At 49.3% G+C, this 17,267-nt stretch overlaps 1 protein-coding gene across 3 annotated transcripts in view; it reads right to left on the reverse strand.

Annotated features, from left to right (window-relative positions):
• LOC111942194 (axonemal central pair apparatus protein HYDIN-like) overlaps positions 1–17,267 on the reverse strand; it is a 71,030-nt gene that overhangs the window by 33,121 nt on the left and 20,642 nt on the right. For all 3 annotated transcript variants that reach the window (XM_086848116.1, XM_086848117.1, XM_086848115.1), the window contains 14 exons: positions 15,418–15,650; positions 14,507–14,616; positions 13,137–13,272; positions 12,535–12,699; positions 11,503–11,655; positions 9,465–9,703; positions 8,058–8,316; positions 7,296–7,439; positions 5,817–5,957; positions 4,995–5,311; positions 3,309–3,450; positions 2,725–2,823; positions 1,806–2,015; positions 856–984 (listed from right to left, as the gene is read on the reverse strand). In XM_086848116.1, coding sequence (XP_086704242.1) covers positions 856–984; positions 1,806–2,015; positions 2,725–2,823; positions 3,309–3,450; positions 4,995–5,311; positions 5,817–5,957; positions 7,296–7,439; positions 8,058–8,316; positions 9,465–9,703; positions 11,503–11,655; positions 12,535–12,699; positions 13,137–13,272; positions 14,507–14,616; positions 15,418–15,650 — 2,477 coding nt within the window. The remainder of the gene's footprint in view (positions 1–855; positions 985–1,805; positions 2,016–2,724; positions 2,824–3,308; positions 3,451–4,994; positions 5,312–5,816; positions 5,958–7,295; positions 7,440–8,057; positions 8,317–9,464; positions 9,704–11,502; positions 11,656–12,534; positions 12,700–13,136; positions 13,273–14,506; positions 14,617–15,417; positions 15,651–17,267) is intronic.

The following is a 17,267-nucleotide window of genomic DNA, read 5'->3' on the forward strand; positions in this document are numbered from 1 at the left end:
CACCCCGACCGTGACAGGGACAGCTCCCGAGCTCGGCCACTGACCACCCCCGTGCCTGTGCTAGAACCTGCTGATATACCCTGCTGATATACCCTGCTGATATACCCTGCTGATACACCCTGCTGATACACCCTGCTGATAGAACCTGCTGATAAACCCTGCTGATACACCCTGCTGATAGAACCTGCTGATAAACCCTGCTGATAGAACCTGCTGATAAACCCTGCTGATATACCCTGCTGACAGAACCTGCTGTGGCTGCAGATCGTGCCCAGCAGGCACACACACTCAGGGCAGCTGGCAGCACACCTGGAGGCTCTGCTCCATCTGCCAAGCAGGACGCTGACAGAGTGCCCCAGGGTTCTAGTGGTAACGCTCTGTCCTTGTCTTGTGTTATTCTCTCAGTTTCTCATTTTCTCTCTCTGCTCTTTTTTCTTTTCCCCTCTGGTCAGGACCATACCCTTTATCAATAAACGGTTTCCAGACATAATACTTGCTGCCTTTGTGCCCTATTTTCGTTCAAGAAATCTATCACACAGAATTTGCCTCTACTCCCCTTACAGCAGGATAGGACAGTGGCCAACCCACTTGTGCCTCGTGCCAATGTCTGCCGTGTGACAGCAGAGCCACCCACCAGCCAAGGCCATGGGGGAGTCTATCAGGAGGGCACTTGTTTGACCTTCTCTGCCCCCAGCAGAAATTGCTTACAGCCCTCTCTCTCTCTCGTAGCTGGGTTTGGGATCTTCCCCTCCAACTTTTTCCCCCCCCTTTCACCCCCCACCCCTGCTCTTTTGTCCCTTTAACACTCTCCTGGGCCACCTGACGGGGCTGGGGTCAGTCACTTGTGCTACTTACAGTGGTGGGCTGGACCAGAAACACACCAGGCAGATCTTGATCTGCAGTGCTGGGTTTTAGCACCCAGTTGAATCCAATCTTGCTAGTGTTTGCCAGGGTGATTGTGCTGTGATGAATTTCATTAAACATCTGGAAAGAAGGCATATGAGCAGGAAGTTACAGACCCAGCATTCCTGCTGCTGGGAATCTCCTTCCTCTCTCCTGCAGTTGAAAGCAGACACATGGGAGCAGGGACCAGAGAGAAGATAGGGGCACTTGGGAACCCAGGGAACCCCCAGGCACAGGGCACCTGCACAGGACCAGGGAGCTCTGGCAGCACACAGAGGTGTGGCAACAACCATGTGAGGGCCAGTAATAAATGAACCAGTGAACACAGGCCCTCTGAGGGGTCACCAACAGCCAGGAGAAACAGAGACAGCACTGAGGCACTCCAGAAGAAAGGGCACCTACATGCAAGTATTGGCAAGCAACATACGTGCAACAAGGGAGTCACACAGCAACACAGACAGGGCCAGCAGCTGGAAATAGCTGTGGGTTTTCAACTGAAAAGAGTGACGTGGGGATCATTCTGGGACAGTCTCCTAATATAGTGAGACAACTTCTTCCCTTGGTTATTGTGGGGATTAAGCAAGAGCTTTAGACAAGAGCATCTCCTTGGAGCTCAGGCTTTAGGAATGGAGCAGCAGAGGGATGTCTCAGGGACATGCCCCTCAGAGCATCCCCACTGGGACCCTGCCTGTCCCAGGAGGCAATGTTAGGTACCCTGAAAAAGAGGCATTCCCAACATTTTGGAGAGGGTCATTTTAAACCAGCTTGGATGCCGGATGTGTCCCACAAAGGTTGTGCTTCCAAGCCCCAGAGGCAACAAAGGGGCTGGGAAGGGAGTTCTGGAGCAAGGTGGGCAGGAAGGCAGCGAGGCGAGGAGCCGTGCCCGGGGACCCGTGTGGTACCTGGGAGCCGCAGTTGATCTCCTGGGCACTCAGGGAGTAGCTGATGCGTGAGGCCTCCCCGGTCAGCTCCACCTCATAGGTGGGGCCTCCTTCCACATGGCACAGCGCTGTGACTTGGGCCATGGTGTTGAGGTGGCCAGTGAAGGTGAAGGAGACCTCCTGTCTCTCTCCCGGCTGTAGCTCACCCGACAGTGGCAGGATACTGAAAACCTGCGCGGAGGACAGGAGAGACTGAGGTGCTGAGCACGGAAATGGATGCAGAAGAGCACCTTGGAGCAAAGTGCAGCTGTAGCCAGAGGGATCTATTCCTCAAACAACACAGCCAGAATCATCCTGATCTCATCCTGTATCCATGCCACTGACCAGTGGAGGAACCATGGTGAAAATCTTCTCCCATACTCACGGATCAATGCACTAATACACAACATTAAAGTGAACTGGGATGTCTTCTGGCAGTAGAAATTATCTCTGATCAACAACTTGCCTTTAAAAAGCATTGCTTACTGCTTCTAGGAAAAGAGGAGACTCAGACTGAGAGCTCTTGGAGCCCAGGGAGCTCAGGGAAGGACTCCAGCCCAGCTCATCTGACTCCTGAGGCTTTTCCCTTCTCTCTCTGATTTATATACTGCTTTCTCAAGGTGCTAGAGCAAAAGCTCCTGCAGAAATTTCCTATGGACCACCTGATGATGTCCAGGGAGGAGCAGTGCCCTTCACAGATGCTGCACAGTGTCCTTGGGCCATCCTACAACATGTCCTGCACGGCCTGTCCAACAACCAGTTGCTTCAGCAGCACTTTGTGATGGGTCTGGAGGGAGGTGAGGCCCCTCCGTGGGCAATGCTGAGGGCCACCAGTGGGACTGGGAGCTACAGCCCTGCTTGCCACACTGAAAATGTGGAAGTGAGACAGATTCCCTCTTACCTTCTCCACTTCTAGGGGAGTCCACGGTATGTCCACAGAGTGATTGAATCCTGACAACCCCACTGGGATGCAAAACAGTCCAGGCGTATCTGGTGGCACCTAAAAAACAAACCGTTTTCTATGCTAGGAGGAGGAGAGAGCCACTTTGCAAAGTCTCATTTTATAAGACAGCTTCAGGGCCACCACTGCAATACCAACCCTTGGGTGAAAGCAGAGACCTGGAAACAGGTGGTCTGGCAGGGTTGGGAAGAGGGTACATGGAGATCAGGACTCATCACAGCTTGCTCTGGGAAAGAAGCTGGAGGTCTTAATCATCATGATGCAAATAAAAGCCTCATCTTACATTGTGAAGAAAACAAGGCAAAAAAGTCCCACACTCAACACAGGATCTGAGCAGGCTTCTCCAAGGAAAACTCTCCTATTTCTCTCTCCTACACACCCCATGTCCAGCCACAGGCCATGCTGCCCAGCTCACTCTCAGGGCACAGGACAGAAGGGCAGCAAAAAGGGATGTCAGCACGAGCATGACTTGTTGGTCCAAGCTGGGGAGGCAACACAAGCAGTAGGTGTACAAGAAAATCTACCTTTGATGCTGAACATCGGAGAAGATGCCGTGCTTCTTTCATGGTGTCTGTCTCCTCCTCATTTCCAGATGCTGAGCAATCCAAACAGTTGCTCTTCACCTTTGGTGATGGGGGTGTGAATTCAGGTGGGTAAAGCTCATATCTGGAAAATAACATAGCTGTGAGCAGGGACCTGCAGTGGGAGGGAGGGACACCTGCATGAGGAGCTCCTGGTCAGGATGCAGCCCCTGGCTGGGTGCTGGTGCACTGAACTCAGGAATGGTTTGATCCAGCCCTTCCCAATCCAGGCTGGAGCAGGTCTGTTCTAAAAGCAGCGCAGAGATGACACTGAGATAGCAGTGGTGCAGGCAGCTGCAACTGCTTGCATTGAGGAGCTACAGAGGACAGGGATTAAAACCTTGTGGGGATGCAAAAAGCACAGTGGGAGAGGAAAAGACAGAGAAGGCAAGCAAAAAGGTGAGATTTGAGGCACCAAGGACACATCTGGCCAGTGATGAGCCAGCACAGTCCCCCCCCCCCCCCCCCCCATGCCCAACACCAGAAACTCTGCAGCTCTACAAGTGACTCAGGTCACATTCCCCATTTTAAACTGAAGCAGGTGCTTAGGGTAACTCTGCTTGTCTTTCTAAAGCCACATGAGGGACACAGTTGGGCTGTGCCTGCCTGTCACCCTGCTATCTGCAAGTGCTCCCCACACAGTCAAACACAACTTGGATGCTCCATTGCCAGACAGGCATTCAGTGCCAATAATGACCTGCTCCCCAAAGAATAACTGTCTTTAGCTTTGCAGCTTCTTATCTAAGGCTGGGTTTCATTTCTGGATGAGGGGCTCTCTTATCATAACCCCCAAGAGATCCCTAATCATCTATTCCACTGTCTGGTTTTAATGAATGGTTTGAGGCAATGGTTCTCAGGACCACAGTGCCCAGACAATGACATTTTCACTCTAAAGTAGAAACTCTGGGAGGCAGGGATAGGAGATAATGTGATGAACAAGTCCTGCTGTCCAGCAGTACAGAACCCATAAGAGACATGTTGCAATGGGGAAAAGTCAAAATGAGTAACAAGTGTCACAAAAAAGGGAGTGAAGAATCCAAGGTGTCCACTGAAAGCTGACCCCTGGGAAAGGAATTGTCCTGGCACTAAAGGAGTTGTCTCAGAAAAGAAGGAAAGGGAAGGAAACAGGATGTTTAGCACTAAGTAGCTCTCCTTAGAGCTCTAAGTAGCTCTTTCTCTGTTGTTGGGACTTTCTGGGCATCCTCCAGCACAAGGCAAGGGAGGAGGGCAAGGAGCAGCGAGCAGCTCCTGCAGAGAGGACCCATCTCAAAGCAGAGGGGCCAAAAGGGCATCCCCCAAAGGGCATCCCCAAAAGGGCCTCCAGCATCACTGTGGGAGCTGGGATTAGGAGCCCTTCATCAAGGTGGACATCGCCTCAGGCCACAGAGGTCTGAGAAAGCAGCTTTTGCCCCAGCTTTCCTTCCCAGGGAAAACCATTATGGGGGCTACGCAGCACCAAACTGGTGGAAAACCTATTCCCTGAGCATCCAGCCTGACCACAGCTGGTCAGTGTTATTTGCACAAGGAGAAGACAGAAGCAGTTTGTCAGGTCCTAGGCAAACAGCTTTGTTCTTTGCAAAGTACAAACAGCACACCAGGAAGAAGAGGAGAGGGCAAAGGTGCACATACCTGAACTTGTACACCTGGCTGTCTGCCTGGAATGACCAGTGGTACTTGACAGGAAGGGGGCTGCAGTTGGTCATCTTCAGAGAATGCACTGTTTCAGTTCCAGCCACAATGTAGCCAAACTCCAGGGTGCTGGGCTGGATTTGGAGATTTGGGAAGTGGGCTTCTCCCCAAAGGATGATATGCTCCACAAAAGGATGGCCCCTGACCATATTGATCTTCAGAACCTTCTTTTCTTTCCAGCTATTAAAATCCAGATTATAAGCTGGGTCAAACGCAATGTAGAGATGACAGGTCTGTCCTACACCCACTCTCACAGGCTGCGAGGAGATGAACAGTAATTAATCACCTGTAGCATGATTAATTCCCAAGGTCTTGACAGCATGAAAATAGTAAATGTCATAAACAGTAAATACTCGAAGTGTGACCCCAGTATGGGCTTCTCAGTTCATTGTTCATTTCTTTACAGCAAGGGTCTGGCTGCAGGCACCACAGTTCAGTCCAGGATTCCCTCAGGCTCACGTTTCTCTGCTCAGTAGCAATACAAGGGGATGGAGAGCTGGGATGCTCTCCAGGAGACACCTTTACTGCATGGCATGTCCAGGCCTAGCTGCCTGCTCCCTCCTCCTTGTGCCTTAAAGCCAGGATAGATCTTCTCAATTCAGGTAAGATTTTGACTCTTTCAGCAGCTCTGCTGATGCAGCTCAGGCCAGCCCACTGCTGATGCTACACAATAAACTTGTTGACTCAAGGGCCTCCCAACAGAAAGACACCAACCACATCCCTCCTGTTCCAGCCCCACTGGAGGAGTCCAGGGCTGCTCACCTGGCCATCTGGGAGGGGCTGCTGGTCCACACTGCAGACCATAAACGGCTGCTCCAAGTACAGCATGAGGTCGAGCGGCAGGGAGCAGGTGTTTGTTAAAGTCAAAGGCTTGTACTGCAGAGTTAGGACATCATTTGGTTTCTATGGAAACAAGGAAAAACAGCCTTAATTAGCCATAGATCTCCTTCTGCTTCTGCTGCATCTTGCATTTTTCAACCCCAGAAGTGCATACATGTCTGTTTACCCCTTCTATTTGTTTCTACCCTTCCGGGAGATTTCTCTTTATAGCAGGTGCTTTTCATGTTTAGAAACCACAGCATCCTCTGGGGGACAGGGCAACACTCCCATGAACAGATGAGGGAATAGGCCCCTAAGAGGAGGCAGCTGCTTGAACAAAGTCTAAAGCAGAAAGTGAATCCAGGCCATTTGTCTCCAGTTTTGTCTCTCTATTGGGCAGAACAGCACTGGATGATCTTCACTCACATGCTGTCATTTCTTACAACCTTATTGGCTCTAGCAGCCTCGTAAAAGCAGTTAGTTTGCAACACGTGTCCTGCAGCCCCTGCTACAGGGACAAGGTGTGTGTGGTCTCAAAGCTATGATCAGCCTAGGCTCTTCCTTCCTATCTGTTCATTGTGCTGGGCTTCCTGCATGCTTTAGAGAAACCAGAGAGTTTGGGAAACTAGTTTTGGATGTACTGATATCAAACAGGTGCTGTGCCATAGTATGCAATAAATTAGTTGTGTGTGTGGCATTGAGCAGAACCCAGGCAGAATCAGGGAGAGCTGAAAAGCTTCTGTATTACATCTGAACTGCCTGTTCCAGGGATTCTACTTCAGTGGAAGCCTGGGAACCAGAGGAGAGGCCTGAAACTACAGAATCCAAATCATGAAACATCTTCTCATTTTCAGACAAATTGCAGGAGAGGGAAAGATAATGCTGGAGTTGGGATCCAGAGATGAAAGGGCACCTGCTCTGCCTCAGTGTTATCATCACTGCAGCTGCAGGATGTCTGGGGGTCCTTTGAAGCAGGTGAGGCCAAGGGAAATGCACAGAGCTATACCTTATAGCTATACCATAAAGCATCCATGCCAGCAGCAGAGAAGGCAAAGAGACACAGGAGATGATGGGTTTTTCCTGTCAGCCTGAGGAATTCACAGGAACCTCCATTTTTCCCCAGCATCCCTACAGCATCGGTGTAATTGGTATACAGACATCACCGTGCCTTGGAGGATCCTCAAAAACCTCCCTTTACAGTCAGCAGAGAAACTGTCATTTCTCTGGAAGTGGCCACAACCTACTTGGCAGTGCAGCTGTAACTGAAATTCTACTTTGGGGAAGTTAAATACCAGTCTCATCTCTAAAAGCATCTTCACTCACTTTACAAAGTGCCTCAGGAAGGGCAAAGAAGGGCTTTAACCAAGCACGCCCCACTCTCAGCCATGCTGCTAAATGCCAGGATGCAATCCAGAGACTTACCTTCTCCACCCGGAAGGAGAATTTTCTGGCTGATACTTCTATAGAGGGATCAATAAACTCACAGGTAATGATTGTTTTTATTATCTTCTGCGTCATGGTGCTTGCTGCAATGCCAGCTTCACACTCCGCATAATCCTGCACCGCCTGCATGCAAGAGTCACTTGTCACCAGTGGATGGTGGCAGGGCACCAGCAAATGCCCTGCATTGGCTCAGCACCCACCACAGGCCCTATTCCTGCCACAGAGTTACAGTGGTCACTGCCCCCTTTTCTTCCCATGATGCAGCTTATTTATTCTGCATTCAGCTGTCTGTAACACTGCACCCCAATGCCCACAAAAGGCACTTGTGAGAACTTCCCTCCCTTCACATGGCTTTTGTTTTATCTGTGTTTACCCCAGATAAACGATTTGGCACTTAATTCACTTTCTTTTTGGGCTCCTAGTCCAAGTGTAATTTATTTCCATGCCCTTCTTTTCTGACTAAGCATGCAACACTGTTTGCCTCAAAAGAGCAATATTTCCTTCCACCCCTACTTTGGGATCAGCACTTGATAGTTTTGGTAGCTGTGGAATCACAATAAAGCCTTAGCTGGTCTGATGGTGGCCAGCATGGAAAGCAATTGGTGCTGCCACAGAAATGTGTGGTCTTAAACCAGCTTCTTGAAGGCTCATTTCCCCAGGCAAATGTCAAGGGACTGTGGAACAAGCCCAGGGGAGGGGATCTGATGGTTCCCCAGGCTCAGCCCTTGGTGGGGACCTCACCTGTGGGATGTGGGAGAAGCCTCGCAGCACCATGTCCACAGACTCGCCTGGCTGCAGGTCCATTATCTGTGGCTTCACCTTGAACAGGGGGGTGGTACGCTTGGGGGTCTCAGAATCATCTTTGGTCTTGGAGCTACTGAGGGCTGAGACGCTCTGGCCCTGTTCCTCAGGTGGTCTGTAGCATTCCACTCTCCAGAGGAGCCGATGGACATGGTGGCCTCCGTTTGTAAATTTGAAGTGATGAATACAGGGAACGCGGCTAGAATAGAAGCCAGGATGGAAAATAGTATGGGAGTAGCAATTTCCCTGGTCCTCAGATTGCTCCCAATGAGCAATGAGGTATTAATAACTTGGAGACTGTCTTCATTTCCAGCTCTTAATGTGGACCAGAAACAGTGTCTGATAAACTGCCCTTCTGATGTCATTATTGCAAAGAGAAATATATTTGTAATGGTAATGGAGCATTTTCCAGGTGGGGCTAACAGACCTGGTGTTTTCCTCCAAAGTATTTATTCTGTGGTGATTCATACTGTTACTGTATTTTGTATTAATCTGCACCCAAAACTGTTACTGAATCTTTTGAGATGCTGCACTTGGGGACCTTGTGTGTGGGGGTATGATTGCAGGCATTTTTAAAAGCCAGATCGGAGGCAGTTTCTGGATGATGCCAGCAAGCTGGTAAAAATTGTCTGCCTGCTCCAGGAGAGGAAACCAGGGCAGCAGGGCCCCTCTCCTTGGTAGCAGCTTTGGTTTTGCACTGAGAGCCATTTGTAGAACTTCATTTTGCAATTAGAAACTGTTTTGAAGTGAACTTTGCAAACTCTGCTGGCAGCAAAAAAGCCATCGAGGCCCTGGGCACAGCAGGGCAGCAGCAGGGCCCAGGAACAGCAGGAGGAAGCGGCAGTGGCACTGCGGGCCCCACACAAAGCAGCAGTTTCCATCTGGCCCTGGAACTGCTCTGGGGGCTCCTGCCTTCCTGGGGGGGTTGGTGCCCTCCTGTCTCTCTGTTCCCAGGCCCTGCTTGCCTGGGAAGTGCCATTTCAGAAGGGAAGGCTGTGAGGCCATCTGCCCTTGGTCCCTCAGCCCCACGGAGGGACCGCCTCACCCGGGCGCCCTTTTGGGAACCTTTTTTCTGGGGGAGCTGTGACACCACTGCTTGATCAAGTGAGGACATAAATGTATTACAAGTAAAGACAATTCAGTGGCCATTTAGCAACTGGTTTCCCTTTCAGTGACTTTTGAGGGTATCTAACAACTCTCCACTAGCCACCACATGTTTCTGAAGGAATCTGCCTTCAGGGAAGGAGTCAGGGATTGGAACACTACAGAAGATTTTGCCTGAATGACTACAGCAAAACTACTCCTTGTTGAGACAGAAGGAGAGGTGGGAGAGGAGAGATCTCCTACCTGAATTGGTATCCCAAGTTGAGCTCCGGGGCAAATGGTTTGTCTATGACAATTGTGGTGCCAGTGCTCACAGCCTTCAGTACAAAGAGGGCCCAAAGGCTGTTCCTAATGAACAGCTGCATAGAGTCATCAAAAATCCCAACGTCATCCAGGATTGCTGTGATAGTCACAGGAACTTCACCCCTAGCAGGGATCACTCCTTCTTTGGGCTCAATAACAAAGCACTGGGGTTTATAAAGCTGTAAGACAAGCATAATATGCATTTAGGATGGAAACCATACACTCTGGTCCCTTGTGGGATATAATAAAAGGACAGACTGAAGAGGGGAGGATAAAAATCATAAAGGCTTCATTCCCCTAAATTTAAGCTACACTATCAGGCAACAGCAGAGCTCATACAACCTGTATTTTCCCCTCCTTTAACAGACTCACCTAATTAACCCAGTTTTGCCCAACCCAAGGGACACTTATCCTCAGGAGAGTGTTCCTTCCCCAGTCTTGCTCTGGAGTGTCTGCCAAGGAAAGCTGCTTTCTCTCTCCTGGCTTCTCACAAAGGCTCAAGGCCAGAGGAAGTCATGACTGCTCAAATCCCACTCCAGAAACCACACAGCTGGAAGACACTGCTGAGAGCCTGAAGAATATCTCTGCAAAACCAGTTGAGCAAAACTCCAACACCAAACTACTCCTTCCCAAGGGGCCATCAATGCTCCTCAAGATCCCCTGAAGGATTGAAGCCCTCACTTCCTACTGACCATCAGCTGTAGAGAGGTGCCCCAGTGCCCTCTGCTTTGGAAAAGCCACCTCAAAATGGTTATAGCAAAGCAGGAAAGCAGGAAGCAGAAAGAAAACTGGATGACATGTGCTCTGTGGGCATGGTCCACTCTTCCAAAGAGCCCTTGTCATCTGCTTTCTCGTGGACTCCATGGATTGGGCAAGAGAGCTGGAAGCTGCCCAAAGGAGGGAAGAAAGGTCTTGCACCAGCACAGCTGTACAGACACAGCTCTGCAAGTCCGGCTCTGGTACGAGCATGTGAAACCCATCATTTACACACCACGACCACCCAGTCAAGGTGCACTGCTCCCTGCAGAGGCTGAAAGCAGCATTTCATTGTGGAGTTAGAGAAAGCTGTCCTGGAAAAATCCCTCACTTTGAGGTTACATTTATCCCCCAAACAGCTGGGAAAGCAGCAAGAGGAAAATTCACCCTGCTCCTCCTTGGCCCAGGAGGCTGTGACTAGACTCTGCCACGTGCCCTGATGCTTTATCCACAAACACAAACAAGTCCATAGTATCAGGTTTTAAGCAGCTCCACAAGTTCAACACACCCAGCATGAAGAAGCACAAACCTCAAGCCCCTCATAAATCTCCCCTTCCAGCAGACACCCAGCCCCAGCCTACAAGCCCTTCCTGGCTGCACCAGCCCTGCTCCTTCTGCCCTATGCAGCCTCCACGTATTAAACAGCCTTTCTCTGCAGCTGGTCCCCAAAGATGCTCTTCAACAGCACAGAGATCACAGGCTGTGAGGGTGCACAACCCCCACGTCTCTGTGTGGGCAGCCCAGCTGGCTTGGCCCACAGGAGGTGTGACAATTGCCTCCCCACAAGCAGTCTGAGGACAGATCTCACACCCTGCTCCCTACTATGAACAGCAGTTTGGCACAAAGCAAATGTAGATAGAACAGGGAAACCATAAGGAAATCCATACTCTCTGGAGAGCAAAGTACCACAGGTTTCTCTTGATCTCAGAGCTCCAAAAATGTGATGTACGCACAGATACAAATCTTCCATAAAACTAAAGGAGAACTTGTCAACACAATCCAGACTAATTTCTGCTCCAACATCTCTGCACCTGGTTTCACTGAGGGGTGCCCCAGCTAAAACCACTCCAGAGCCAGGTTCCTCTTGCCTTGTTCAGATGGAATATTGGAGAATCTCACCTCCTCTCACACAGGGTCTTATGGAAATCTTGCATATAAAAACCAAGTCATGGCTGCTAGTGACCAGTCAATTTCCCTGGAAAACAGCCCCACAGATACTTACGATTTCTATCCTGAATTCTGTAGGGACAAGACCTTTGTTGAAGAGGGTAAAAATTTGTGGATTCGGCTCTAGTGCTGGGATCATGCCGAACTGTATCACCCTTGGAGTTCCGTAGATTTCTGCCAGCTGTCCAGAGCTCAGTATTTCTGCTCTCTGTTCCAGGAAGCAGGCAAGAAAGATTAAAAAAAAACCCAAAACAAACCACAACAGGAAAACTTAATGAAATTTAAACAGCTCAACCCTGCTCAATTATTTCTTTAGGGACAGTTACTATTGTCCAGCTGAAATGCTGGGCTTTTGGGGAAAAAAAAATATATATATTCGCCTCCAAATTAAAAAGGATTAAAGGAAGAGAAACTTTCAAACTACAAATGATTTGCCCAAAGATAAGAGCTTTGCAAGAAATCTCTAGTTAAGACCAGACTGACAGTTAAACAACTGGTTATTCTGGTGGGGAGAAACTCTTCCTCTCTAAGGTAAGCAGCCTGACAGTTGAAAACAACTGTTCTGTCAAACTTCAGGAATCCTGGCACAGCCTGCACTGCCTGGCCTTCCCGTTGACTGATTTTCATGCAGTGCCACAATGGCCCAGGTTGAGATGTTTGGTGCCATCCATGGAATTTGGTATCATCATTTCCATATGTTTAAATAAAAGTTAAAAAAAGTAGTTCCAACTACTTTTCAAATGCCAGCTTTCCTTTCTTTTGCAGAAACCTCAAGGTTCCCAGAAGTCTTCTGACATCCTCTTTTGTGCTCAGAGAGATGACAAGACATTTTAAAGCAGATGTTTCCAAAATTAATAGCATTTGAAAGATTAATTAACTAAAATTATATTCAGTTCCATCTTAGATGAACTACATTCTGCATTGGACACAGACTGCCACCTATAAAGCATGAGCTGTTTATGCCACCAATCCCTTCTGTCCTTCTCCAGCCTGTGCCCATTTTCCCCAGAAGAATCCCTGCACACTCTGCACCCTGCCAGGAGGAGTTGCACAAAGGCACACATCTCCCCTTTCCCCTTGCACTCACCAGTGGGCTTCTTTCATCCCCAAACACGCCAATAAGAACCTTGGTGCGATGATCGCCCAATGTTTGGACTTCGATCGTAACCGGAATCTCTGCAGTGCTGCGAGGCTGGACAATGCCACAGGGTTTGGGGCTGGAGTACAACACAGGAGAGTCCTCCTTGCGTTTCTAGAAGGGACAGAATCAAATGCAATTTCAGAGGGACCTCTGAATTAAACTCCTTAACATGCACTGCAACAGCAACTTACACACGTTTTAAAAATCCCCAGGACAAAGGTAAAAGACACAAACAAGATGCAAAAATCGCAGGCTTAGCATTCTCAGGGGGTCCTGCAAGGAGGCTGCCAGCACAGGTGTTGGTGACTGTGGATGCAGCAGCTTTTCACAACCCTCTAAGATCTCCCACGAGAAAACACCCTGAAGACTAGAAACTGTTTCCTCGGGAGGTTAAACTGCCTCCTAAAGTTTACATTCAGGTAGGATCCTGTTCTCAGCAGATCTGAGTAAGACTGAAGAGAAACCAGCGAAGTCTTATCCAAACCCTTTTTTCCCCTGATAATCTCCTCAATAATATTTGAGAGGAGGAGGTGGATGCAATGCCAAACCTGGGGGATAAGCCCGTAGCAGCCAGGAATGTCGGTTTTATTCATAATGATGAACTTCTTCTCATATGGCTCCTTCAGGTGGCACTTATTGCACCGCATGAGTTGGGGGTACACTTTCAGCTCAGGAACCAGACAGCTGGGAAAAAGAGATGACCCCAAGGGAATCAGAGATACTGGGAGAACAGAGAACATTTACCCCCAAGATAACACATTTGTCACTGTCAAACAGACATTTAACAACCATCAAATCACTGTAGAGTGATAAACTGCCTTCAAAGTCTTCCCACTCCAACACATCTTGTCAAGGAGGGGCAAACCCTGAGAGGCAGCACCTGGAGGCTGCCAAGTACTCCAGGCAGAGCACTTTGTCCTACAGCTGCCTCAGCCTCTCCTTTACCCCAGAAGGCTTGCAAGGACTCCTGTAACAGTCCTAGTGATCCATGAGCTCTGGAGGAGCCTTCCCAACAAGGATCAGTGCTCACTAAGGCTCAAGGAACACATGACTCCAGTGTCTCAGTAAAAATGACTCCCTTCTCTCCCACGGGGCTGTTGCCCTGCCTGAAAACTCAGCTGTTTGCCCCAGCTTTGGAGGGCATGGGACACCACCTGCCCTACAGAGTGGGTGATCACCCCCTCCCAGTTCCTACAGCTCCCTCAGTCCTTCACAGGTCCATGCACTCCCCATTGGCACTTGCTTGACAAAACTGCAGCCCAGGCACTGACTGCATGGCTCTGCCTGGGAGAGGGAACAGCACCAGGGAACTGCATCCCTCTTGTCAATAAACTGACGCCCACAGCAGCACGGCAGGATGGGATTCTGCTGCAGCAAGAACAACTTTTGGTTTAAGTCGAGAACATTAAAGATCAAAATGGGAAGCAGAGGGAAGGAGAAAAACTAGAGCTGACCTGCCACATCAGGGGCTGTTTTCCCGTCTTAAGATCTTGCTCTCCCCACTCTGGCTGTGAGCCACTTCCCCACTGTCACGTGCCCTCATGAACAGAACCAGACCCTGACTCTCAGCAGGCTGCTTGGTGTGTCCCAAACTAATGTAGGGTGCTCACAAGCCAGCACAACTCCATCTCTTGCAGGAAAAAGGAGAGGAGGCCCTCGGGAAATTTGTTCCAGCTCAAGCATCAAAAATCAGGCCATGATAAATGATACCATTCCTGGTCCCTCTAGAATAAGGCCCAGGACTGTGCTGGGTTGTGAGCAGGGGTGCTTTTCACCACAGGCTGCTTTCCAAGCACTGCTGTTCTCATGTCCAGCTGCTCACAACATGAGAACATTAAACAACACTTCCCTTGGGAGCTGCAGCCAGCAAACCCTGTGCCAGGCAGTGTGCTGGGAGAGGCCAGGGAAGTGCTGGTACCTGGCTGAGATGATCACTGATGCCACTTCCTTGCCAATACCCTCCAGGCCCACCAGGTCCACCAGCATTTTCCGGTAGTATTCCATCACCGTGTTGGAACACAGGGTCACCTGGTGGTAGAGGAGAGCAGTAAATTTTTCCTTACAAAAGCTCATTACCCAGTTCTTGTTTCATGGTAAGAAAAGGGAGGATTTTGCCTTAATTCTTCTGCTGGTCTATGTGTAGAGCACAGTCTCTGAGAGTAACAAAAGCCTTTTGGCAATACCAGATTTGTTAAACACACCTTGCTATCATGGCATAGGTCAGCTGAATTAAAACATTAGGCTAAAGCTCTATGAACCACTGTATTCAAATTAAAGGGACAATTTTTCATTTGACTACAATGACATAAATGCAGAGGAAATCTGCTGACTTGGACAGAATGAGTTCAGATTTACAGCAGGAAGCTGAGGGCAAAGTGTGGCCCAGCAGGTGCTGGGCAGTTCATGACTGAAGAGTTTTTGTCTCCACTGAAGATCCCTGCAGTGAACACAAATCATTCTGCTCCCCAGGAGAGGAGATACGAGACCAAGAAGAAAAGTGAACTGCTTTATAAAATGATATCTCACAAACAGCAGCCTTCTGTCCTCATCCTTCCTCTGCCTGCTTTCAGTCAAAGAAATCACTCTCAAAAACACAAGAATGGCTCCAGTACTTGACCATCTGGTACCTGATTTCAGCTTGTGATTTTGGGAACAAAACAGTGCTCCTTCAGGAACATCCCGAGTTATCCAGCTGACAGAGGCCTCAGGCCAGTGCAGATCTCTCACTCACACCGTGCTCAAAGCTGGTATCAGAGCTAAAGCCCTCCCACACTCCAGTGAGGCTTCAGCCCTGGTGCTGAAGCGTGTATGGCTGGACTCTTTCCATACCTCGATATCCTGGTGTCCCTGGGGGAGGATGGTCCCTTGGCTGGGATTCATTGTAAACTCCCTTGGCTCCACATAAAAATGAATTCCCTTCCTCCACGATGGGTCACCTTCCTTGCAGATTTGATCAAAGCTGCTGACAGCAGGCTGCGTGCCATCGTCCGACATGCGGAGCTTGTACGTCACGGACACCGGGGAGGTGTTAGTGAGGCGACAGGTCATGGTGTGGGGAAAGCCTAGGAAAAGGACACAAATATCCATTTAGCCACCAATTGTGTCGTGACTCCTGATGTGAATATCCTGGTAGGATGAAAGTGTGACTGGAGTTTAGCTCTTTACTATCTGAACTTCAGCTCACCGAGAAGCTGCATGAGGAATTATCGTCACTTAGTTCGCTTTGACACTGATTCCAAACTTTAGCCTTGAAAATGCCCACTCTTAGCCCTGCTGAGCACTCCAAGCTTCTCTCTTTCTGATGGGGAGGAGCTCCCTCACCTGCCCCAAACCAGCATCAGTTATTTGCCTCTGATGAGTGTGCATCCAGACCGAGCATTTGCTCTGAAAATTCAAGCTGTAAAATTCCCTGTTAAGTCTGCCAATGCTCCCTCTGTTTTCAAGATATATAAACAGTGAGTCAGCATTGAGAAGAAGCTACAGCAAAAGAAAGTGAGCATGGAATCAGGAGCTAGAACATGATGCAAAGCTCCCTAATGCAGTTTCTCTCTGCAGGATCCTTAAGGCATCTCTTGGTTTGGGCCAAACAGACTGAGGAGGTGAAAGCTCAGAGCCCACTCAACTGGAGGCAAACCCGAGCCTTGCTTTGAGGATAGCAATTAGGAACCATGTCCCACCTCACCCAACAAAGGGGGCCATCACAGCCATGCTGCTCCCTGTGATTGCTGCCTGCAAGGGTTTACCCCACGTTAGCTCTGAGATTTGCTTTCCATCCTGGAAAGCCAGAGCTCCAGCCACACATGGTGGGGATGTCCTGCAGAGCCCAGATACCGGCCACCACTGCTCTGCACTGGACATCTGGCTTGGCTGGCCAGCTCTGTGGGGAGGAGACTTCTCCCAGGCCTGCTCACCAAGAGTCATTTGAACACAGATGGGGAAAAAAACAACTGCAGGCACAGCCCAGAGCTTCTCTGTGCCCATCACCAGTGATCACTGCCAGCTCCAGCAGTGACTCCAGCAGGGAGGCAAGAGGGGCACAAAAAGGACAAACCCACATGTCCAAACCTCAAATGAGACTGAGGCCACCACACGCAGACAACAGTCAGCAGTTAAAAAGAAGCAAAGATAAAACAGCTGCCTTCAGCTGAAGAAACCTTAGGAATGAAATTGGATTAAGTAGGATGAATCTCCTGTTACAGAATCATATTTCTACCTGTTGCCTTTCTTGTTTCATTTATTCAAAAGGCAACTTAACAAGTGCCTCAGTGGTGATGCAGGGAGGGGAAGAAGCAGCTCAGGAAAGGCAAATTGTTTTCTTAAAAAGTTCAGTGTTATATGTTTAGGTTTCGTAGTGAATTTTCCCCTTGGTCTGGGAAGGGGGATAGCGGTTTGAGGGGTTGTGGCTCTGGGGGTGGGCTTTTCTGTTCAGGGTTTTTAGGAGTTGTGGTAGTTGTGAAATCAGACCTGAGGTTTGGCAGGGAGCAGACCTTTCCTCCCTTCCTCCCTCCCAGTTGGGAAGGGATCACTGCCCTGCCAGAGCCCACAGCTCCTCCTGCCTGTGATCATAACTACACCAAAGAGGAGAAACAGCACTTGGCAGGTTGGAAACTCCTTTTATTGCGTTGTTGTTTGTGCTGTCCTGATACATTCTAGTAAAGAACTATTATTCCTTTCCCCAT

This window comes from Cyanistes caeruleus, chromosome 12 (genome assembly GCF_971803275.1).
Source record: "Cyanistes caeruleus chromosome 12, bCyaCae1.hap1.1, whole genome shotgun sequence".
Classification (NCBI taxonomy): Eukaryota; Metazoa; Chordata; class Aves; order Passeriformes; family Paridae; genus Cyanistes; species Cyanistes caeruleus.